The 25866-nt window shown below is 41.4% G+C and overlaps 1 protein-coding gene across 2 annotated transcripts in view; it reads left to right on the top strand.

Moving 5' to 3' along the window:
• The first annotated feature begins 3475 nt into the window (after positions 1 to 3475).
• ZSCAN2 (zinc finger and SCAN domain containing 2) overlaps positions 3476 to 25866 on the top strand; it is a 28820-nt gene continuing 6429 nt past the window's right edge. The window contains exons 1-4 of one of the 2 annotated variants that reach the window (XM_072619944.1): positions 3476 to 3626; positions 4943 to 5424; positions 20534 to 20625; positions 20954 to 21080. In XM_072619944.1, coding sequence (XP_072476045.1) covers positions 5022 to 5424; positions 20534 to 20625; positions 20954 to 21080 — 622 coding nt within the window. In that variant the 5' untranslated portion in view covers positions 3476 to 3626; positions 4943 to 5021. The remainder of the gene's footprint in view (positions 3627 to 4942; positions 5425 to 20533; positions 20626 to 20953; positions 21081 to 25866) is intronic. The other variant, XM_072619955.1, reaches the window with a different exon arrangement.

Below are 25866 nucleotides of genomic sequence, written 5' to 3'. Positions count from 1 at the left end.
ATAAAGATTAATGGAAGCAGAAATAAAATTAATACTGTTTCCAAAGTATACTACAGGTAGTACTACTTAACAGAAGGTAACAGATGAAGAATTCTGGAAATATCACATAATAAGCCTGACATGGGGTGAGGGGGAGAGGGGTATAGAGAGAAGGATGATGTGGTAGCCTAAGAATAGCCTGTGCAAAGACATGGAGGTGAGAGATAGAATGGACTCTACAGGGAACAGTGAGTTCAATTTGATTAGTATGGAGAATACATAAGGACAAGTTATATAAGAAATCAGTCTGAAAAGATAAGTTAAAACAGTTTATGAAGGGTTTTAAGATAAATAGAAGAGTCAGTATTTTATCTTAGAGACTAAAAGGAGTGGTCAAATTTCTTGAACAGCAGAATATCAGAGTTGAGTTTCAGTAAAGTGTAGAGAGAAAGGAATGTGGAATCAAGAGAGAACAAGACTGGGCAATTCTGATTGGACACTGATTTGAGGGAGCTTGAAGAGTCAAGGATAACTTCAAAGATACAAGCCAAAGTCATGGAAAGGGTGGTGATGTCCTTGACAGAAACAGGGAATTTATGAAAAAAAGTGAGTTTTAGCAAGGAAAGGTTCTTCTAGCCATGGTAGCTGCCTAAACAGGAAGCAAACTTCCTAATTCCTACCTATCTACTCCAGCAAAACCCTAAAGTTTGTACTGGATCAAATAATGATCCACTTAGATGATACAGTAACTTTTTCTACTCTGGGAGTACATAAAGATCTCAGAATAAGAAGGAATCTTAGAGGTCTTTTAGTCTAACCTCCCACTCAGTGCAGGAAGTCCTACAGCAATTCCTCTGAAGGATGGATGTGAGGATGTCAAGTGCCTTCTTGAACATTTCCAAGGACAGAGAGTGCACTACTTCACAAAATAGCCTACTCCATTCTTGGACAGTCTTAATTATTAGAAAGTTTCTCTTTATACTGAGCCAAAATCTGCCTAGCTGTATCTTGTACTTTTTGGTCCTAATCTTGATCAAATTAATTAATTAATTAATCAGGAGATACAAGGATGTCTATTTCTTCTTCCACTTAGCAGTTCTTCAGAGATTTGAATATAGCATCACATCCTCTTCTCTGAACTCTTCGTTCAACCAAAATGACTTTTGTTTAACCTCACTCATTAGAGGCCCATCAAAAGTTAAAAAAACTAATAGAATCAGAATATAGTTATTGCAGTATGAACGAGTGGAAAGAGCATTGTGTAATGCTGGGTCATTCAACTTATCTGTGTCTCAGCTCTCTCATTTGTAAAATGGGCACAATTCCATTTGTCCAGCCTACTTCTCAGGGTTGTTAGGAAACTGCTGTCTTCAGGTTGGAGCCTATCCCAAAAGTCTTAGTGTGATTTTAGGCTTTAAAAATTAAAACTTTTGGGACACCCTGAATTGAATACCACCTGAACCTTAAGTGAGAGTTTTCATGTGAGAAGCAGAAAACAAACAAACAAAAAAACCCTCCATATTCTAGTCAAGATTTGGAATCACAGGAATCTAAACTGATGATGTGACTTAATGTGGGGGCAGAAGGAAATTTTAGAGGAGAGCATTGACATCAGGTCTACACCATGATAAATGAATCTTATAGGCAAGGCTTCTTGAGGACCATCCATCCTCTTACACAGACTGTTGAAGTCCTTTCCAGGAGCATCACCTTTACTCTATGAGCAGAGGGAGAGGTGACCAGGGTTCTAGCCTTTCCCTTAGTACCATTGCATCATCAATCTTCACATTCATATACCTATTGTATCCCTGACTAGACTGTAAGTTTCTTGAAGGCAGGGACTTTCATTTATGTATTTGTGTCCCCAACATCTAGTATAGTGCCTTGACACATAGCAGGTGCTTAATAAATGCTTGTTGACTGATTTATTCCAACACTATTCATTTATAGATTAAGAAAAAGACCCAGAGGGGTGAAATCACTTAGTCCGGGTCACATGGGTAACACAAACAATCACAACGAATACTTATATAGTGCTTTAAGGCTTACAAAGTCTTCTACATACCTAATTTCATTTCAGTGTCATAATAGCCTTTTCAGGGAAGCACCACAAGCATCAGTGTCATCATTTCACAGATGATGAAACTGAGACTTGGGGAGTTGTATACTCATAACTTTTCTTATGGCATCTAGGTGCCATAGGAGGTTTAGTGCTGAAATCAGGAAGGTCTCAGTTCTAATTCTGCCTCAGACCCCAGCTGTGTGACCAAGGACAATAATTTAACTTCTCTTAACCCCCTTTTTCTCATCCGTAAAACGAGGACAATTGCATCTATTTTGAAGGGCTGTTGTGAAGCTCAAATTAGGTAATGTATTTAAAGCACTTTACAAACTTTAAAGAACTCTATAAATGTTACTCATGACGGTGACCACACAACTAGTAATTATCAAATACAGGAAGAATCCATCTCTCATCCTTACTTCAAGTCCAAAAGACTGTCCCAAAGTGGCAGAGCTATGAGATGGCACTTTTATTTTTTAACCAGCCCATAACTATTTCTGGGTCTCCATACATAAAGGAATTTCAGGAATTAGCTAGCAGGTGGGGTGTCTTTTTCTTGGGAAGAAAGGGGGCCTCTGAAATTACAACACTAGACAGCTGGCCCTGCCAGTGAGGTAGTCTGAGCCAGGGATTGGATTCCGGCTTCTTAAAGAAGCCCTATCTCAATCACCAGGCCTCTCCTGTTACTGAGTTTTCCAGGCAGCTGCTCCCTTATTTTCATAAAGAGTAAGGGGACGCTAGTGACAGAAAAGATTTGGTCTTTCTGTCCAGTGCATGTCCAAGGCAGTCTGAATAGACAGAGTTGAGGTATCTTTCATTAGCTTATTTCTCTGATACTGTGGTTTAGTCTAACAATATTGCCTGGAATTGCTTAATCCAGCATTCATAGATATTGAGGAATTGAAAGGGTATTTGGAGATAACCCATGGCTCCAATCCATGCGTCTTAATTTAGGATCATTACATTTAGGTCTGGGAGGGACTTTAAGGATCATCTAAATCAATCATCTCATTTTATGGAGGAGGAAACAGAGATCCAGGGAATCCAGTTAACTTGCCCCTAATCACAGAGGTACAAGAGCTAGGATTTGAACTCAGGTCCGCAACCTGGAGCCTGGGCTCTTTCCACTACACAAAGCTGATACGGAGCCTGAAACATAGCTAGGGGAAATGTCTTGCCTCAGGAAACTAACTGCTCGATCCTGGATTCCATAAAACCTGGGTCTCCCTATTCTCGTATCTGTCATTCAAAGCCCACAGCCAGCTTCGTCCTCAGAGCTCGGACTACAACTCCCATAATGCCTTAGCTCTACGCTAGTCAATTCCCTCCCTATCCCAGACCACCTGACAGTTGCTACTGCCAGTAGCTGGGGACAGTTCCCAGGGCTGCATTCAGGGAGACCAATCGGGAGAGGAGAGGGGCGGGCTTTTCCTGTCCATTGTTCTCGGCGCCCTAGCGTCCAGCCCGAGCTGGCCCGGGAGCTCTGCTGAGCCCGGGGGCGCGCGCCGCCTCCGTGTCCGCGTCCCGGGCGCCCTTCGCGGGGAAGCGCAGCCAGCCCCCGGCCCGCCGGGCCCCTGGAGCCACGGTGAGTCTGGAGGCGCCGGGAGCGGAGGGAAGAGCGGGTCCCTGCGGGGGAGGTGCGGGGGAGGGGGGTGTGGAGGAATAACGGGCCCCGCAGCCCACCCGGGGCGGGGGTCCTCGCCGGACTGCTTGGCTCTGCGTGACTGCCCTCTGCACGCCGTGCAGCTCCGGCTTCCAAACCTCTTCTCGCTCGGAGCCTTCCCTGCAGCCTGGCTTTATGTAACTGCTGCCCCGGACCCTGGCTTAATAATGGTGGTGCCCCCGCTCTCGGAGCGTCGCAGCCTCCTGACCATTCCCATAATAAACGGCATGAGAGTTGGTGCGAGGCAGGCGGCCCCCGCACCCCCCGGGGGACGGGGAGGTTCCCCGAAGTTTGGGACGTTGGCCGGGCCAATCCCCAGCCTTCCCTTCTTTTACAGGTGGTGAAACTGAGTTAACAGGTTAGGTGACTCCCCCAAGTCAGTCAGTGGCAGGCACACCTGGTCCCTCGTCCGTGCTTTACTTTGAGGAGTTCTCCTCTGGTCGGGGAACCTGCCTGAGGTTTTCTCTGCTCTGATTCCTTTTGGCTCCTGGATGATGATGCAGTGTTCTGTGGGCTTTGTAGAACAGCTAAAGCGCTTGGACGTTGATCTCTCATTTTTTGTGGTTCTGATTCCCCTGCTTGTAAGGATTATCATCTCTCTACTGAAGAGGTCTAGAAAGGCAGTCACAGAAGTTTGAGGGAGATGAGCCGCAGTAACTGGTCCAAGGTCACAGACTCCGGTGAGCCCTAGAGCAAGGACTCAGCCTTGCTGTCCCTACAACTGCCAGAGTATGTCTAGTCCCGGCTCCTTCCCACAGGAACCATCCTTTGGCCTTGAGGGAAGAAATATGGTCTGTAGTTTGTAAAGTGGTCCTTGTGGTGGTGGGAGTTTTCAACTTGACTCTCCATGGGGAAATAAATTTGAACTCAGAAATAAAATCATTCTTCTTTTATTAGTGAGGGGGTACTGTTAGTTTAGTGATATACAGATTATTTTGTGGCCTGATGTGGGACCCTAGTTGTCAGTGCCTTCACCCCTAGGTTTACCTTGGATCAACTTTATGTCTCATATATACCTTTTATCAACTTTATGTCTTGCATCATCTATATGTACATGTTGTCTTGCCTATTAGGATGTAAGGGCAAAGTCGTTTTCACTTTTTCCTTGTGTTCCCAGGGCTTAGCATATTGCCAGACATGTAGTAGCTCCACAAGTGCTTACTAACTGATTGACTATGTAAGTGACACTATTTTATAGTACTGCTGTTAACAGAGTCACTCTGTCAAATCTCTCTTAGAAGTGACTCCCCAGAGGTCAAGGTTTGAGCCTTCAAGTCAAGCAGCCATTAGAGGGACATCTTCCTCCAGAGTTGGACAATGGCTGGAGAAGTCCCAGGAATGACTGCCGCCTTGGATTCTTTGGCTCAGACAACCGAAGAGGAAGAGGAGGAGGAGGAGGATGCCTCAACAATGGTACTGGAAGATGAGGACTCCTCCTGGAAGCCTGGCTTAGCCCTGCCAGGGGACAGCTGCGACCCTGAATCCTTCCCTCAGATTAAAAGTAAAGTTGAGTATCAGGAGGCCACTGAGCCCAGGGAATCTCTTAGCAGACTCAGGGAACTCTGTCAGCGATGGTTAAGGCCAGAACTGCATACAAAGGAGCAGATGCTGACTCTGCTGCCTGGGGAGATTCAGGCTTGGTTGAGGGAACATCGGCCAGAGAGCAGCAAGGAGGCGGTGGCTCTGGTGGAGAACTTGACCGAAACTCTTCGGGAGAGTGGTGAGAATGCGAAGTTTATTGGGAGAGGGAAAGAGGTCTCCTTAAAATTGGAAGCCAAGTAACTAGAAGGGAGAGGAGTAGCTAAATCCCTTTCCTTGGCATCAGCAGGGTGGGTATTGGGCTAAACACTGAATAGTAAACTCTGAGAGAGCTCACATATCAACCAGAAAACCCAAGCCCTTGTATTCTGCCTGAAGGAGAAAGACAGCAGATGACAAGTGAGCAAGGAGAGGCAATGGGATCGGTGGGTTGTAGTAGAATGAGCCCTGTATTTGGAATCAATGGACCTGCCACTTACTGAGGGAATAAGGAGAGTGATGGGAGAAGGATGGAAAGCAATGGAAGGTGTATATAAGTGGCAACCTCTTTTGGCCTCAGTTTCCTTCTGAAAAATGAAGGAATTTGACTAGATAATCCCCAAGGTCCTGCCAAGTCTTAAACAACTGCTCTTCAATGATCTAATTTGATAATCAAGTTTTCTAAAGTATATATTCAGCCCTTTAGTTATTCCTAACCAGCTCTTGATGGGCTGTAAAATGGGTACCAGTGAGGTTTTGTGGCCCTACTCACAGGTAACACATACTTTTTAAATTGATGAAATTCACATTCTAGAAAGGACTTATTCCATATGAAAGTAACCTGTTAGCCTTTGGGATATACTGTACATGAAGTTCAAGGTAGCCCATGCTTTTGCACCCAGCTTCCCCATGGCCAGGCAGGAAGCCTATGTGGCCAGGCTGCCTGTAAAGAGTTGATGATCAATATAGATGTTGGGTTGTCTTCAAGGCAGTGTTGTTGGTAACTGGATTGCAGAAGTTTAGTAAGTATTAAGCACCTGTTGTGTGCAGAGCTCTGTGCTAGGTGCCAGGAGAGATATTCCTGGTCACTACACTCAAGGAGTTTGCAGTTTAGCAAAGGGATGACACCATTTAGAGGTAGCTAGGTGGTGCAGTAGATAGAGCCTAGGGCCTGGAAGCGGGAAGACCTTCCTGAGTTCAAATCTAGCCTCAGACACTTCCTAGCAGTGTGACTCCAGGCAAGTCACTTAACCCTTGTTTGCCCCAGTTTCCTCATCTATAAAATAGGGGTAATAAAGGCATCTGGGTGGAGCAGTGTCTAGAATACTGGACCTGGAATCAGGAAGACCTGTGTTTAAATCACCTCAAACACTAGCTGGATGACCCTGGACAAATCACTTAACCCAGTTTGCCTCAGTTTTCTCATCTATAAAATGAACTGGAGAAGAAGATGACAAATCTCTCCAGTATCTTTGCCAAGGAAATCCCAAATGGGGGTCATGAAGAGTCAGATGTGACTGAAAATGACTTGAAGGATAATAGCATCTACCATGAGGTGTGCATGAGGCTCAGATGAGATCCTATTGGGAAGAAGTCCTTGGTGTAGTGCCTGGTGCGTAGGCATTATATCAGTCCTATTCAGATAGATATAAAGCACAGAACAAAGTGCTTCATGAAATCCAAGGGGGAAGGAAGGCCAGCAGTGACCTGAGAGATGAGAGAAGCCTCTTATTTTATGTTAAACTGTGTGTCCATTGCTGTAGGAAATCCAGATGGAGTCAAATCAGGAGGTACAGGTCCTGCCCTCTAGGAGTTTAGAGTTGGACTGGGGACAAGTTTTGACAGATGAAACAGAATAATTAAGTGCTTAGCTATATGATCATGGTAGGACATCATGTGAACTGTAGTTTCTAGTGAACGTTTCATGGTGGAGGTGTTGCTTGAATTGGGCCTGGAAGGCTGGTTAGGATGTGGACAACTAGAGTTTTCTTAATAGCACAATCTAAGACACGAAAGCAGGAAGGAAAGTGGGATGTAACTTCCACCTTCTCCTGGACTGCTTGATCCAGTTTTAATTTGGGTTTGTATGGCCAGTAGATGGAACAAATGGACTTTACACATAGTGGGCACTTAATAAGTGCTGGTTGGGTTGGATTAAAGGAGATTGGTGAGGTGGCCTGATTGGAGTATAAGGTACAAATTATCTGTAAAATGAGACAACTGGAATGAGATGTTGAATAACTTAGGAGATCTGTGATTTAAAAAAATAGTAGGAAATAAAGTTGTCTAGGGAAGGGCAGGACCACATTCTTACATCAAGTCTTGCAGACCACATAGAGGAGTTTGACAAGGAGCCATTATTAGAGGGGGTTTTTTAACCAGGGATAAAAGATATATTTTAGGAAAATTAGTTTGGAAACTGAATACAGGAGGGATTTCACTTGCGGGAAAGGAGAGCATAAGGCATGAAGGGTTAGTATCTAGATGGGTGGTAGCAGTAGGAAGAGAGAAGAATATGTGATGTTGAGACATACTTAAGGAAGAAATGACAGGATGTGGTGACAAATGAAAGGAACAGAGGAGAGAGTCCGAGGTGATCTTCCAGGTTTCTAGTTTGGGAAATGGTAATAAAGGTGGTAGTCCTAATACAAATCAGAGAACTGGTTTGGTCATATCTAAAGATGAGTTCAATTTTAGACAGGTTCAAATTTAGACAGAATTTGAATTCATAGCAAGAGTAGAGGTTTTCTAAGCAGTTGGAAAACCCCAAAGTGGAGTCAAGGTGAGAAGATAGAGGGTAATCTCTAAGGCTGTTGTGAGGGTCTGAGAGAATCACAGCATCCGTCCCTGTGACCTTCTATATACATGAGAAACAGCTGTTTACACACCTGAATCACAAGAGCACTCAGCGTACACAAGTGTAGGAGAAAGTGGAGAAGCAGCCACTCTTTGGAATCAGTATTCAGTCCTTGAGACCCTGACTCTAGGGAAAAGAAAAGAAAAAAGGGGTCAGGGAGTCCTCCTCATTTTCCTTCTGTGTCTGTTTCAGCCTGGCTCACACTCATTCAGCTGGGCCAGGGAGAGCCATGGGGACCATTAATTCTTCTTCCCTGGTGGGGAGGAGCAGTGGTGGTAGCATATTTTACTGAACCCAGAGACTTTCTGCCCTCTGGATTCCTTGAAACATGTGAACGGATAGTCTGGCAAGGGGCTGGAGCAAGGAGGGGCACGGTCTGAGATGTTTCTCATGAACGCTGAGTGGTCCAGGCCCAGGGGACCTTTGGGTGTGCCCCCTCAATATCTTTGGCATCCTTCATTAAACAAAAACATTTCACTTCCTTTTGAAGGTTTTTCAAACTTAAAACTGCAGCTGAGCGTATTTCCCAAGGTTTCTCTCTACCTTTATTTTTCTGTAAAGGTCAAAAGGGAAAAATAAAAAGACATTTAAAAAATAGGAGAGTGCTTATTCTCCCTGGTGTACTGTCTGCCAGCATTTAGAAACAGGGCCTCCTTTTTCATCCTTTTCTCACTGATCGGCCAGGTTTGCCTCCTTTGGTGTCATTTGTAATTCTCTTTCAGACTTGTCTCCTTCCTCCAGCTTCTACTGGCTGAAAAAGGGGGAGGGAAACAGACTGGTCCCAGAAGGAAGCAGCTCAAAGAGAAACTTGGATGTACCCTGGGGTGGGTGGAAGTGGATTTGTGAAAGCTGAAGGGGCATGGGGATGGGGAGGGCATCGAGCTTTTTTGAAGTCCTAAATTTTTCATGTACTGAGCATATCATGTGTGTATTTCTTGCTCTGGAATCAGAAGACCTTGGCTCAAATCCTGCCTCAGACTCCAGTAGCTTTTGTTACCTTGAGTAAGTTATATAACTTCCCAGGGCTACAACCTCCTCATCAATAAAATGAGTTGATTGAACCAGATGGCCTCTAGGGTCTCTTCTAGCTTGATGCTGCAGGCAAGTCTCCTATCATCCCAAGTTTCCCTTGTACTTCATTAACAGTTTTCTGTTCATTCCTTGATTCTTCTGACCTCTCCATCAGGAAAAATTAAAAACCACCTTTAATTCCTCACAAAGGATTCCCAAACATTGAGCTACCTCTGGTATTAGAGAATACATGAAATTTGAGTCATTTTTTTACTCTTTCCTCTTTCTGCCTAGAAGCAGCTAGTGGCACAGGGGATAGAGCAGTAGATCTGGAGTCAGAAAATCATAGTTCAGGTCTAGTCTCAGACACTAGATGTGTGACATTGGGCAGATCATTTGACCTCTGTTTCAGTTTCTTCAACTTTAAAATGGGGTAATAATAGCACCTACCTCCCAGAGTTGTTGTGAGGATGAGATATTATTGTCTACTTCAGTTTCCTCATTTGTAAAGTGGGAGTAATAATAGCACCTACCTTGAAGGTACCCTGATGGGATATTTGTAAAGGGCTTAGCACAGTCCCTGGCACATAGTAGGCATTTAATAGCTGCTTGTTGCTTTCCTTTTTTCTTTGGAACCTCCTACCTCCAGTCTAATCAGTTCCCAGGTTCTGTGCCTCCTTTCTCAGCGTTGCTTCTGTTCCCTTTATGCCATTGCCACTGCTACCACTCTTGCTCAGGCCCTCCTTTCTTCTTTCCTGAACTATTCAATAGTCTTCTGTATGACTAATCAATCAGCACTGAGCAGGTATTTAGGGAACATCTGCTAAATGCCAGGCATGATTGCTGGGACTTGGGAAAACAAATAAAAAGAAGGAAACAATTTCTATTCCCAAGGAGGTTGCATTTTATTGAGGGAGACAACATATATGTCTATGCAGAATAAATGACAATATGTAGCATTTACATAGGATATTCATGTTTTCAAACCTGCTTCACAGGTTATCTGAACAGCAACACTGTAAAGCTGGTGTTATTTCATCCCCATTTTTACTGATGAAGAAACTGAGGCAGACATTTGAAGTGACCCTCCCAGGAGAATTATCATGTGGAGAATGGATTGGAATGAGAAAAGAACTGAGGCAAGAATAGTCTAGGTCAGAGGTGATGAGTGCCTGAATTAAGATGGTGATCACAGGACTAAAGAGAATGAGTTGGATTTAGGAATTGGTGTGTTGGTAGAAATGGTGAGACTTGGCAGCTGGTTGGATATGTGGGAGAAGAGTTGAGGGAAAAAGCCAAGTTTACAAACCTGGAAAATGGGAGGAATTTCTGCCTTCCACAGGAATAGGGAAGTTTGGAAGAAGGCCACTCCCCCGTCCCCTAAACCTGACTCCATTCTGTCCAGGTAAATGTTTCTTAGCCGTATTGTTGCACATCTTCATGGTGCCCCTATCCTTTTCATAGATTGTTATCACAAAACTGGACTGTTTGATGTTCTAACATGCCCCATGTCTGTGACTTTGTTCAGTGTTTCCTTGATCTGAAATCCATTCTCCCAATCTCTTCCTGTTGGAATCTTATCCATTCTTTAAGACCCAACTCAGATGCCACCCCATAAAGCCTTCCTCACTTCTGCTGCACTCTCTCATAACCATCTCATTCCAACTGGCAAAAGCCTTGGATATGGAGTCAGAGAACCTTGTTTTAGATATTGACTGTTTGGTTAAGTGACTGGACTTTTTCTGCGTCTCAGTCTTTTTGTCTATAAAAATAAGACTCCAGGGTCCCTTCCTGTTCTGAATGTCTGTGTTCCTATAACTGAGCTCAGCCTACTCTGAGCTCCCCTCGTACTTTGTACTTCTCTCTTATTTGCTTTAACAAGTTTTATCTCCCCTACAGGACTTAAAAGTCCTTGAGGACAGTGATTATTTTATCTATTTTTCTCTCCCCCACAGGACCTTGTATTTAGTAAGCACTTAATAGCTATCCATTGACCAGATTAATGAAGTAATGAAGAAAACATGGTGGGCAGGGGTAAATATGAGCTTTTCTGTCTGGTTTCCAGAAGGAAGCAAGCAGATAGTTGCCTACTTGTTAATATTGACACTTTTGCTCTGATAGAGGCAAACTGGCTACTTAAAATCCTGTTTTGTTTTATTTTTCCCCAGCAGTGGATGGCAGGGGTCAGACTCAGAAGCATGACTGAAATAAGCATGGTCTGGATGGTTTTTCAGTTGAGGAAAGGAGTCAGGGAAAATGTGTAATTTAGCCCTGGGGAAATAATAAATTTGGGCTAAATCCCAGCTCATCTAATTCAGTCTAAAGAGAGTAGTTCCTTCAGTTTATACCTAGGCATGTGTAGTTTTGTTTAACTTGTGTCACCTCCTGGATCACTGTGTTTGGTAACTTTAATGGATCCATAATTTTACTCTCTCTACAAACCCAAGTCACAGCCCTTCCATGCCTCATCATCCAGCTTTAGTTTTCTGGCTAGCACGCGAAATGAATCATTCAGTATTTCTGTTGTTTTACTTTTATATTTCTCTATAGCACAGTTGAGAGTGGAAGCATGTCTTATTCCTTCTCGTATTTAACCAATACCATTAGGCCCATAGGCTTTCAACAGCACAATTGAGAATGGAGATGCTGTTTAGTTAGGAAATAATTCTCCATGGAACTGACCTTGTACTTTTAAGCACATTAACTTATAGCAAATATTACAGTCCCAGTAGCTGGATGTTTACCTATTTGTATTGTGAAATTCACTGTGTTGTAAGGAATTGTGTACTTACACTGACTGTGCATGCTGAATTATAGTGTTCAAGGTGAACAAAAGGTTACCACCGAAGAGTAGGAAAAACTGGACAAATGTTGTGCAAATCTAGGTGCAGGTGGCCTTTAGTGAAGAAATCTTGTTCTGTTTCTGTTCTTGGTTGGTGACTGTGGAAGGTTAACCCAAGGGCCACAAGAAAACAAGGAACCTTGTTTGGGGAGTCTTCTGTCTGAATTGGAGCTGCCTCTATTGGGTACAATACTCCATTTCATCACAAGGAGAGAAAAGGTTGCTTATACTTATAAAATAATTTAGAATTCAGGGTTCTTTGATGTGCTATTTAGTTGTTTTAATAAAGAATTTTTTACTTAAAAATGGGAAATTAATCTCTTAGTTTACCTTGCCCATCACTAAAGCCTGGTTGTTTGTACCATGCAGCCAAAAGCAAGACCACTGAACATCTTGAAGCTTACCCTAATTGCCAACGAAGTGCTTTTAGGCAGTGGGAAAGGAGGTCAATAGCCTTTTGTGTGTCAAACTTCGAAACTTAAAAATAAAGTGGCAATAGTGCACTCTTATAGGTTCAACCTGAAACTGGCTCCCTTCTTGGGAACACTTATTATTCGTACCATGTTGGACTTCTGCTGTTATTGTTGTGGAGTAGTTTTTCTCTTGTGTCCAACTCTTCATGGTAATTTGGGGTTTTTTTTGGGGAAAGATACTAGATTGGCTGCCATTTCCTTCTCAGCTCATTTTATAGATGAGGAAACTGAGGCAAACAAGGTTAAATGACATACCAAGGGTCACACAGCTAGTAAGTGTCTGGAACCAGATTTGGACTCCAGAAGATGAATCTTCCTGACTCCAGACTAACCACTCTATCCACTGCATCATCTAGCTGCCTACCATGTTAGACTAATAGGGGACGAAGCAAATAGAAACTTTGACCAGCGACCTTATTTTCATTGTGCAACTGAGTGTATAAAATAATCTGATTAACAAGAGCATCCATCAACAGCTTTGTCAGATAAAGATTAATAATCCTTTTATATTTTTATCCACAACTGACTTTATTGGTCTAGGGAAATGCTGGTTTGAAAACTCCCTCTACTGATGCAGATGCCCAGCTCTTGTGTAATTGGTAGCTTTAGAAAGTTGCCTAGGGTACTGAGTGACTTAAGTGACTTGATCCGATTCACACAGTACGTATCAAGAAATGTCAGACCTGAACTTACATCTTCCTGACTGCAGGGGGTGGGGGAGGTATCTCCATCTACTATGCCCCACAGTTTTAGTAGAACCAAAATTTTGGTCACTTTAAGGGGTGGGGGGCCTTAGGAGCCCTTAGATCTTTTTCTCTGGACTACAGCTGTTCAGAGATTTGAGGCACCGAGATTTGCATGCTCCGACACACTTGCTCTTTGTCCCAGCAATTATGCTTTCTCTTGGTGTGGAGATGAACCTAGGTTCCCAAAATCCATGCTTGCAGAACACAAACTCTGGCAAGTTCTATCATGCCGAAAAGGCTTTTTGCTGAGTCTGGAGAAACTTCAGTAGGTTGACCACTAGGTGATGAATTCTTTGGGCATGATAATCTAAGGAACAATGAAAAATGGCCTTCAGTCCTACACATCTCCCTTTTGCTTCCATGGTGACAGCAGTGAAGTGGTAGAGAGGTTGCAGAGGATCCTGGGAAGTGTACAGTATTTCATTGACCAATGAATTAATATACCATTGGAAGAACTGAACTGTGTCAAGATTGCCTTTCTTCTGATTAAGCAATAAGACAAAAGAAGTTACAGCTAAATGGTAGGATGGCTCAGAGGTTCTACTTGGAGAAGCAAAGGAATTATCTGAATTGGTTTTAGCCTATAGCCAAAGGCAATAATAAATGTCATTTTAATGGGATACTGGGTCATCTCATCTTGAAGTACTCGTAATGAGCAGCAGTTAAAAGAACATTGTAAGGATATTTGCAATTAGTACACCAATCTTTATTGGAAAGGATGAAAAAATAGACCAATTTCATAAAGAAGTTTACAAGATCCTCTAAACCTAGTCACTCCATACTTTGATACTTGATGACTTCAGTACAGGGTTGATCACAAAAGAGTATGGCAAAATTATGTCAGAATATGTGGTTCAGGTTTAGTAAATTAGATCAAAAGTTTATAGGCTCCTCAAAAGCCTTTATGTCATGAATACTTTCCTCAAGAAGAGTCAGGAGACACTGGATGTGATGAGCACTAAAATAGCACTTTTCTGGAGCCTGTCCAGAAAAGGGGACCATTATGATTAGAAAACTGGAGAACATGCCATAGAAGAGTCCGCTGAAGGAACTGAGATGGTTTGGCTTGGAGAAGATAAGATTTAGAAGAGGAAAGAATGGCTGTTTTCAGGTCAGAGAAAGACTGGTGTGGAACAGGATTGTTCTGCTTGGCACGAGAGGTAAGAACTAGGACTTGTGGGTGGCAGTTACAGAAGGGCAGATTTGGCTTTGATGTAAAGAAAAACTTTAGGGGATTTTAAAAAAATGATTAGAAGATAATATCTGATAATTGGATGACGTGGAAGGTGATGCATTTCCTTCTTGCTGAAGGTTCTCCAGCAAAAGCTGGATGACCACTTGTTGGGGACACTGCAGAAGAAGTTTTAGGTACAGATTAGACTAGCGGGCCTTTCAGCTATTTTGTAATTCCGGACATGTCACAGAAAATAGAATGAGTTGGTTGCCGTTTCTTAAGCGGTAGCCACTTAAAAATAACTGCAGTAATAATAATAACTAACATTTATGTAGTGCCTGCTGTGTGCCAGGCACTGTGCTGAGCACGTTGTAAATGTGTCCTCATTTAGTCCTTAAGACAACCCTGGGAAGTAGGTGCTGTTATTATCTCCATTTTACCGTTGAGGAAACTGAGGTAAAGAGAGGCTTCTTGTTTAAGGTCACATAGCTGGTTAAGTGTCTGAGTCCAGTCTTCCTGACTCCAGACCTAGCACTGTATCCACTGTGCCATCTAATGGTTTCTGATCATTGATAAGGTAGTTATTTTAGCATCAGCTGAATGTGTTATTAGATCATTAATCAATTAGAACAAGAATCCCAGATCAGATGATACATTGCAGCAGTTTTGACCTGACCTATTCAAACTAGCCACAAAGGGGAAAGTGGGAGAAGACAGATTAACCTTGACTTTCACTATTTCTTGCAAAAATATTATCTCTGTAAAGCATTCACTACAACGAGGAAACCAAAGTTGCCCTAGCTAGCAAACCCTTGATTTCCTTGCCAAGTGGAGAGAGACAGCAGCCAAGGTTGATACCAGTTAAGAATACAAATTCATTTATCAAACACTGTGAGAGGAGCAGGAGGAAGCAAAAGATTATAAACAGTATTACCTCTTAAAATAGCATAAAGCTGTAGAGGTGAAAATAAGCTAATAGCTTGATGTGAGACCTTACTAAAGCTGTATCCCAAGAGCATAGGTGAAGCAGGGAGGATGCTAGAAAATGAAACAGATTTATCAGCATTTCTGTAGTTCTCTCCAAAGCAAGATGAGATCCACAAGAGCAGCTGGGCCAAAACCAAGTTCACACTAAGGATATCTAGGCCAGAGGTAAGACAACCTTGAAAATAATAAATATCTCTCAAGGCATAAGAAACATAACAGGAATTAGAAAAACCACAATGTTAATCTCTATAAGGAATGATAGCTAAGATATCAGTAACTACTTGCCCATATGCCTCCTTTCTCATCTTTATGAAATCATTATAAAAATGATCTACACGAGGAATATCCTCGATGAAATATGAGATGGGAATAGGTATATTTTCACAAACAGTTTTTTATAGTAGATCATATCTTTACAATCACACAGCTAACTGAAAGTTTCAGAGAAAACAAAATACCACTGTTTTATTACAAAAAAAGAAAACTCATTTGATTTGGAATAGCAAAGTATAGCCTTCAATCTCTTCCTCCAACAAGGAATCTCTCAAGCATATGTTAAGATAATACAAGATTCCTTAATAAATAGACACGAAGACAGTGACACCCACTATTAGCATGAAACGAGACATGAAAGGAAGAACCGAACTCATCAAAGATGTTCATTACTGTCATGCAGGATGTCCTGCACAAGGTCCAAGGAAGGAAGGAAACATGCATTTGTTAAGCACTATGCTTAGTGCCAGGCACTATGCTAAATACCTCACAGATATCTCATTTGAGACCCCATGACAACCCTGGGAAGTAGGTGCAATCATCCCTAGTCTGCAACTGAGAAAGCTGAGGCAGATACAAGTTAAATGACGTGCTTGGGGTAGTAGTAAGTGTCTGAGGCTGGATTAGTGAGGTGGTTCATGCAATCCTGTTTGCAGATTTGTATTGAGCATTCAGATATCTTCCATGAGATGATAGGATCACTGATCTGGAGCTGGAGGATACTTGAAGGATCATCCAGGGATGGGAAACCTGTGTCCTTGAGGTCATTTGTGGCCTTCTGGGTCCTTTAGACTGAGTCCAAATTTTACAGAATGTGAAGGTTGGATTCAAAGGGCCGCACTTGAGGACCTAGAGGCAGATTCCCCAACTCTGCTCAAAAGAATCCAACCTTAGAGACAAAACTAAAGGGATTATTGTTCAGACTAGGACATGCAGTGGGAAGGCCAGGCCATGGAGTTCAGTACAGCTGTCTGGGACAGACACTGCACAAGCCAAGTCAGGAAGCATTTATTAAGTGTCCATGGCTCTGGGCTAAGCTCTGGGAATACAGAGAAGAGAAAAGGCAGTCCTTGCTCTCAAGGCGCTCAGTCACAGTGGAGGAAACAACATGCAAACAACTATGTACAAACAAGATGTGTGTATGTACATATGTGCATATATGTACATACACACATATACATGGATGTGTGTGTATATATACATATATATATATATATATATATATATATATATATATACATGTGTATATATGAAATATTAGAGGTGCTATCAGAAAGAAGGCATTAACCTTAAGAAGGACCAGGAAAGAGTTCTTACAGAAGGTGGGAATTTAGCGGAGACTTGAAGCCATGGGAGCCAAGCAGTAGAAGACAGAGCATTCTGTGCATTTTCATTCCAGTCAATGAAAATGTAGAGTCATGCAATGAAGTGTTTTCTCCAAACCAGGGGAAGGAGTCTAGTGTCAGTAGAGGGGAGTCAAGTTTTAGAAGACTATAAAGTAGGGAAATATTAGGTTATGAAGGACTTTAAAAGCCAAACAGAAGATTTTATTTTTGATCTTGGAAGTAGTAAGGAGCCCTTGGAGTTTACTCAGTAAGGGTGATGTGGTCAGACCTGCACTTTAGAAAGATAACATTGATGGCTTTGTGCAAGATAGAGTGGAGCAGGGAGAGACTTGAGACAGGGAGACCAACAGGCTGTTGAAATAGTCCACTGATGAGGTGATGGGGGCCTGCCCTGGGGTCTTGGTAGTATCAGAGGACAGAAGCAGGACAGGAGGGAAGCCAGGTGGGGGGAGGAGGTTTAGGAGATGTTCTGAAGATCGAATTAACAGGACTTGGTAACAGATTGGACATAGAGGATGAGAATGAGGAGTTGAAGAAGACACACCTCGGTTGTGATCTTGGGTGACTAGAAGGAAAGCAGTGTCCTTGACTGTATTAGGAAGATTAGGAAGAGGGTAGAGTTTGGAAGGAAGCTGATGAGTTTCAATTTTGGACTCAAGTTTAGGATATTTAATAAACATCCAGTTCAAGATGTTCAGTGAGCATCTGAAGATGGCAAGACAGAAGAGAGGGCTGGATAAAATAGATCTGAGATTCATCTGCATGGAAATGATAATTGAATCGATTGGGAGCTGATGAGGTCACCAAGTGAAACAGTCTAGAGGGAGAGGGCCCAAGACTGAGCCTTGGGAAAATAATAGATTTAGGCTAAATCCTAATTCAGCCAATTAAGTCTAAGGCAAGAAGGTCCTTCAATTTGTACCTAACCTTGGGGGACATCAATGCCTAGCAGGCATGACTGAATGAAAATCCAGTAAAGGAGACTGAGGACAAAGAGGAGGAAAGTCAGGAACAAGTAGTGTCACAAAAACCTAGAGAGAAAGGAGGATCAAGGAGAAGAGGGTGGTCAGATGTGAAAGGCTGCAGAGAGGTCTAGAAGGAAAAGACCTTTGCTGACTTTACTGAGAGCTGTTTCAGTTGAATGAATGATTTAGTCAGAAGCCAGACTGCTGAGAGTTAAAAAGAGAGTGAGAAGAAAGGAAGTGGAGACACCACATGGTAGCAGGCCTTCTCAAGGAGTTTAGCCATGAAAGGGAGGAGAGATAGAGACCTACAGCTATGGGGGATGGGCAGATCAAAGGAGGGTTTTTGAGGATAAGGGAGACATAAGCATATTTGTAGGCAGTAGGGAAGCAGCTGGTAGACAGAAGAGATTGAAGATAAGTGAGAGTAAGGTCTAATAAAGGGGGCTACCTGCTGGAGATGATAAAATGGAATGGGATCATTTGTGGATATAGATGGGGTTTGGCTTAATGAGGAGAAGGAACACCTTTTCATATGAGACAGAGAAGAAAGCATCTGACTGATGTGAGCTAAGGAGGGGAAGAAAAGAGAGCTCTCAGCAAATGACCTCGATTTCTTTTTAGTGAAATATGAGATAATGTTTTCATCTGATAGGGTGGAAGGAGAAGGATCCATGGGAAGCTTAAGGAGAGATGGAAATATTTTGGAAAACTACTGTGGTGAGTGAGAAAGTGAATTGAATAGGGATATGTAGGATTGCTTTGCTGCACTGAACACTCAGTTGAGATTACGTAACATAAATTTGTAGTGGACCCAGTCAACACAGTTTCATGATTTTTCTTCAGCTTTGTTCAGCGGTGAGGAGAGAAGCCCGCAGATGGTGGGAGTAATCTAAGACTAAAGCTTGACAGGATTGGTGACAGGCTAAGGGGGCAAGTAGGAAGAAGACAAGCAGGCTAGCTTCCATGGTGAAATTAGTCAGTGCTTTTAACAGTTATTGGCCAGTCCTTAATTTTTTTAGACTTTTTTCTTTTAAATATAAATGTTCTCTCATGTTCTGTGGTTAGGAATCTTAGAACGCGATTTTGATTCCAAAGGGTCAAAGTTGTAGGTGAATTTAATTTGCAAAAGGTAGTCAAAAGCCTACCTCTTCCCTTCTCATGCTTTCCCTAAGGATGTCCTTGACATTCATCTAGATTGTCACAGAATTTCCATAAAGATAAGAAAGTAAACATAGAAGTCTGTAGCTATTGCTGTTCTCTTGATTGACTTTGTTTCCCTACGTCTTTGGTGTGTTCCCCTCTTTCATGGACCTTGAGGTCTGATCCCTCTTTCATGTTCCCTTAAATGGACCTTCTCTGTGTATCTTTGATCATGCCTAGCTGTCCTTCCTGTTTTTGTTTTCTGCACTATTTTCTTTCCTCAGATAGCACACTGTGTATTGTGATGGTAGAGTTCATACATCATGGCTCCAGACATCGGTATCTGTCTTTACATTTTTTCATCTATTTGCTGTCCTTCTAGTTACATCCTTAAATGTTCTCGGGATAACTTTGGTAAAGGAGAGCAAGAGCTTGTTGGCCAAGGCAGTTTTTAGGCATTTTTTTTTCAAAAAAATCTTCTAATAGCAGTTGATTTATATTGCTGAAACTTTTTTATGAAATGTTTCTAATCTGTGACCTTGTCTTTTCCTCTCTTCACTTCCTCTTTTTTTTTTTTTAGTAGTATGATTTCATTTATAGAATGTCAAGATTGATGTGATTTAGTTCCTTCTGTAGCACGTCCTGTAGCATCCTCCTGGTCGTTGAACCAGGACTTCAATGGCTAAGTTACTATTTACCGGCAATCTAAAAACCATGATACATAGTGCCCTTAGTTCCTTTTTCCTTCACTTGGACCCCATCACTGCAGAAGCAGGAGGGAGCCCCACAGGACTAAGGACCATTTAGTATTCATCACCAAATGACTGACCTGCTAGTGATAAGACTGTACTTAGGCTAGTCCTTGGAAAGTTGACACAGTTGTTGCCTGATCCATACTTTGAAATCTCTCCATCATGGTTAAAAGCCTGTTGGAACTTGTGTTTTGCTAGCATTGATTTAAGAATCCAAGGTTACTACCCTCTTACCACAATAAGGCACTGGAATAAAACTATGTAGATATCATAGGTGCTTATTAAATATTGGTTTAAATGAACATAATTGCTTATTGTTTCTTTGGGGACCACTGGACCAGGCTTCAAGTTCCAAAGTGTGAGAGTGGAGACTACCAGATGCTAGGTCCTGTCTTTATTTTGACATCTCTTGTGTCTGAATCAAATGAACTTTTGGTATTAAAAACTTCAAACTTATTGCCACTGCTGCTTAAGTGGCTTTTCTGACTAGAGGACCCCCAAACAAGTGGGTGACCTGAAAACTCTTTATGCTCCTTTTCCTAGGCAGTGTGGTTATAGTGACTACAGTAGCTCCTACTTTCCCATCCTCACTGGGAATATTATTAACTCCTTTCCATGGTCAAAACATCTCTATTTATGTCTGTATGCAACCAGTTAAATAATTTGTAACTTCTTAATGGGCTCCTGAGACAGGAGGAACGGGTATGGGCCCGGTCTCTAATGCCCTCTCTTTCCCCTCTTCTAGCTCTCTCTATTGAACATGCTCCAGGCTTTTCTGAGGAGGACAGTACCGAAGACCAGGTTATGGAGGATGCACTCCTCATGGCCAGGGCTCCGGTGAGTTTGGGGTCCTCTCCTGTTAGTATTGCTGCTTACCCATTATCAGCTCTGAGAAAGCTACATTTTTCACACTAAGATAACCCCACCAAAACAGTTTTATTTGGAAAACCTTTAGATTTCTGTTCTTGGGGAATGAGTATCTTTCTCAGGCTGCTGTTCTGTTTCCTAGACCTCTCCTTTGCCATCACTGGAATTCCGTTACTCCAGAATGGCTGACTTTGGGGGCAGAGCAACTTTACTTGAATATTATTTGCAAGCTTTGATATCTTTGCAGGCAGGTTGTGCTTGAGATGGCTGATAATAGTGAAGGGTGTTCTTGTTTCAGGGGCCGGGGACATTTAAGGATGGTGAAGTTTCTTCCTCCCAAGATGAGCAAAAAGGTCTAGATACTGTTCCGAAGGACCTCTGTCATGGTGTGATGCAGGACAATTATGGGAATGACATGTCACATGGTAAAGATTTATTTTTTCTGGAAATATATAGTATCTTTCTTTTAACAAAATTGTGTCCCTGTATGAAACTTCATCCCTGGATAGAGTAAAAAAATGGTAGTTAACATAAGTATGTTATCAGTATCAGCATATTGCTGATAACCAGCACTGGCTGTTGAATCCTACCAGAAAAGAGAAGTTACCACATTCTTGAATCAGAATTTGTTTTATATTCCTGTTATCATTTCATCTTGTTAATCTGGGTAAGATCTTATGTTCACTGAAGGTGTAAGCTGTACCTGGATCCCTACTGTGTCTTATTATAAGATATGTACAATTTTAACATGTGGAAATCAAACATCTTTCCATTTAATTATGGACACCAGTAGAATTTAACCACAGCAAAACATTTGACCTCAAACCAGCAAACAGTGAGGCTTGACATTAGAAGTCTTTCGTCATGGCTTTCGTAACTTTGCTAATTGCTCTTCTTACCTAAGAACAGATCCTGCTTCTCCAGGAAGTCTAATTTTACAGAGCTCTTGAGATTAATCAGACTGTCTTCTTTCTGATCACTAAAAGTATTGATCAAGGGACATTTTGTACTAGGTATTCTGCAAAGCAATATAACTAACTTTTCTAGTCACTAGCATAGACGTAAACAATAACACAACTCAGCAGACAGTTGAGCGCAATGTCAATATGAATAAATAAAAGGTTATGTGCAAACATGGTGGGTGGAAAAGGGGTTTTGAAATGACATATTTAGACAGAGTAGATTCCCTATCAGAGCAAAAGGTGAAAATCGTGGAGTCAAAGATTTAAGACTAGAAGAAACCTTAAAAGTCATCTAGTCCAACCCCTTCATTTTACAGATAAGGAAACTGAGCTTCACATTGAAATCATATGCCTTATAGGGTTCAAATCCACATCCCCTGACTCTTTTTCTACTACACCAGCATCTTGGTTCCCCTTTGGGAGGATGGAAAGGCAAAGAAAATGGGTTAACAATAGTAGTAGAGCTAAGTAGCTCTAATTAAATTAAGAGAGCTAGAGCTAGGCAAGGCATTTAGCCACCTACAACATAACAGAATGACACCGTTGATTTTTTAAAAAGATTATTTTCACAATGCACATATTTTTAACGGCCAATCAATATGCCTGTCATGGTACGTTCATCTTATTTTACGATGTCAATTTTGAGACAAAGGACCTGATTGCAAATCCCAGCTCTGCTACTTACTGTGTGAAGTTGGGCACACCTTCTTCCTCTCTGTAGCCCTTAGTTTTCTCATTTGAAACAAAAAAGTGGGACTAGACAGTCAACCAACCTTTATTCTAAATCTGTGGTCCTATGATGGAGACCCAAAGACTGCAGCAGATAATTTTCAGAAGCTATAATTCCCAAACTTTATGGCACACAAAAGTCTTTTCCCTGTTCTTGGATCCAAGAGAGTGGGTTTGAGGGCAATGCTATATATCAGTCAATCAATGAGTATTGAGCACTTATTCTGTGTGTATTTATTTATCTTTGCTGCCTTGTAGCTGTAAACGGTATGAAATGCACACAAAGAAACTAAAGAGATGATCTAGGACAGGCTGGGGCTTAAGACACGGATAAAAAGTTGCTCAGAAAATTTCTTAATAGCCATTTTTTAATGAAATGTAACTGCTTTGTAAGGAGATAGATTGTTTCCTTCCCTAATGTCCCATCCTTTGAGTACAAGAAACTAATTTTTTTTTGGTCATTGTGGAAGACGGCAAAAGGGAAAAAAATCAAACCAAACCACTCGATTGGTAGGATCAGCATTTTCCTACAGAGTCACTGGGTGAACAGATCTAGAAGGTAGTGAGGGCCTAAGGATGAGAAGAGGCAGTAAACACAGAGGAAGGAGATTTCTGCCTCCAGTGGAAGTTGATGGTGCTCTATCAGGGAAGACCTGAACAATACTGAGATACACATTTAATGGAAACCCAAAAAAGTTGTAGATGTTTGTCTTGATTTCTGCACGGGCTAGATATTAGTTGGAAGTCTGGAGATATTAAATTCCGAAGTTTACATTTTTATATTTTACCTTTTTTTTTTAGATTAAAACAGGGTTAGAGTTGAAATTTAGCTTAAGAACATTTTGTACTATTTGCTACTCAGATAAGACAATATTCCTTAAAAATAAAAGCTGACCAAGAAAAAATATGCAATAATTTAATGTGATGACCCAAACAATATCTCATTGTGCACCAGAGAGATCTGTGGCCCAGACTTAAGCCTAATTTAGTCAGGAACTAGTAGAAAGGGAGTATCAGCTACCAAAAACTGCTTTGTTTTTTAATTACAGAACAGTATTTTAGTATGACTCCCAAGTTTGGCCCTTTTCTTAATTTTGCCTTAGAGTTAATGTTCCCTCAGATTCAGCTCTTTATTTTAACTTTTGAAGAGTGCTGATTAAATACAACACAGTATACATGGCCACAGGATAATTCGCCTTCCTTCTTTCTGTTCTGGGTAATGCATTTATTAAAGTCGAATGAGTGAGAGCCTCCCCTTCTTGACTTTGCTCACCTCCATCTCCACTTGACTCCGAATGGCACAGAAACACAAGCATGTTCTGGCCTGAGTCATCACATGGTGTCATTTCACCTCTGAGGTCTCCAATCCAGTATTTTCTTCTCTCACCATGTTCTTTTCTGGACGTGAGCCTCCTCCTGAACTACACTGGATTCCTCTGCCCCAAATTTATTCCCCTGTTAGCTGTATGAATGCTGCCCTCTCTGGGACTAAACTTTCCACCTCTGACTTTCCACAGAACCTGACTAATCCACAACACGGCATCACCTCAGCTTTCTGCCTTCTCTCAGGCCTGCAGTACTATTGAAAAAAATTGTGTAACTATTAAACTAGACCACCACAAATTTAACTTGGTCCTTCCTAGTTGTTTAATAGTCTGTTTGGTCTTCATCTTCTTCTTCACAAAAGCTCCTGTTACCATAGCTGATGATCTAGCTTTTTTATTTCCTAACATAACTGTCTCTCCATCTACCCTCTCTTTTTTACCTTCATTCCTTATCATGGACTTAGACTGTATATACATAAAAAAAAACCTAATTATTTTCCTCACTCCAAATTCTCTTCCAACCTTTAACAGTATACATATACACTTTCTTCCATAGTTGTATAATTAGTAATCTATGTCCATACAGTTTTGATCTGCTTTTAAAAACTTTAGTACTAGTTCCTACTTGTATACCTGTTCCATGTAATTGCCATTTTAATAGACATTTTTAAATTTTTTTCCTAATTTTTGAAATGTTCTCTGCATTTCCCAGAGGAGGACCCATTCTTCTGCCTTTCTAAAGCCAAGTATTTCACCTGTGCTCAGAATTCTGCCCCTTCCTCTCCCATTTCTTCCCTCCTGTCTTCAGTTGTAGAGGCAATGCTTATTAACCTTTCAAGAAAAACCTCGCATCTCACTTTTTCCCTTTTGCTACCAAACTCTTCCAGGGAGTAATTTCCATCTACTATTTTCATTACTTCATTAACGTACTGTAATCTTGTACCTGGTTTCACTACTGTAATGAAATGTGGTTTTTTTCCCCTCTGATTATTCAGATTCACCAGCCCTTTCTCATAACTCTCTCTTCTTGACCTCACAGGTATATAGCACTATGGATTATATTCATTTTTTTTAAATGTTCTATTCATTTTCTCCTCTGCTGGTAAATATCTAATCTTTTCTTGATTCTTAACAACATAGTTCATCTCTCAAAGACTGACTTGGAAAGCAACAGTCACTGCAGATTCACAATCTGAGGCAGCAAACTTGTATATAGTTTTTTTTACAAAAAGTTTGGCAATTCTCATATCCCTGTTTTTAAAAAGTCAGATATCATTGTCCCTTTTCAATTTTTTACCATTTTAGGAGAAAGAAATTGTCTATTTGAGATCGCTCAGTTTTGTTTACAGTTCATAGCTTCCCAGAGAATTGAGAAAAACCTGTTTCAAGAAACTGCTTTGTGATTATTTTTGTTGTTTCTCATTCTCTGTGTAATTTTCTCTCAGATCACTTCATTTTCCAAATATTATTTTAGCCATAGGCAGACAAAACTTTTGTAGAAACTAGGAATATCTCTTAGAAGTGTTCAAATTTTTGAAGACTTTGAAGAAAGAGACATCAGGGAAAATGGCTGGAGTGATATTACTAAATATGTAATTACAGACATTTCTCGTAGAAATAATAACTTTCCCTCCAATAAAACTGTACACAAAATTAACCTTATTTACAATGGTTCAGAAGCCTAGAAGCTCAGAGTTGGAAGGGACTTCAGTGAGGCCCTCTGGTCCAGCCTGTACCTGAAAAAGACTCTCCTCTGTAAGACAGACCACTACTCAGGCTGGATGGCCAGTTTGTGTATAAGTTGCAGAGGGGACTCCACTGCTTGAAGCATCTTTCTTATGTTCTATGATTACTTCTCTCCTTATTATCCTATTCTGACTCTGCTTAATTCTTTTGTCCTATACCTGTAGGTGTCCACCATCTTTCATTTCTTAGTTTTTCTGTTCTCTTACTCCCTTAGAGAACTCAACAAGTGTTATGCTTTAACTTTGAGATCTTTGTAAATAACTCCCAGTTACATATGTCTAGCACTGACCTCTCCCATCCAACTTCCAGTCACATAGTCTTGACTTCTTATAGGACATCTCTCTCCGTATGTCCCACTGTTAACTCAGATTTATGTCTGGAATCAAATTCATCTCCCCTCTCCAAATCTGTTTCCCTTTCCACCTTTCTTTTCTTGGTCAATGACCATA

The sequence above is a fragment of the Notamacropus eugenii genome, chromosome 1 (assembly GCF_028372415.1).
Source record: "Notamacropus eugenii isolate mMacEug1 chromosome 1, mMacEug1.pri_v2, whole genome shotgun sequence".
NCBI classification, from domain to species: domain Eukaryota; kingdom Metazoa; phylum Chordata; class Mammalia; order Diprotodontia; family Macropodidae; genus Notamacropus; species Notamacropus eugenii.
The sequence above is the reverse complement of the archived record's forward strand: the minus strand, read 5'-3'. Positions and strand labels throughout refer to the sequence as shown.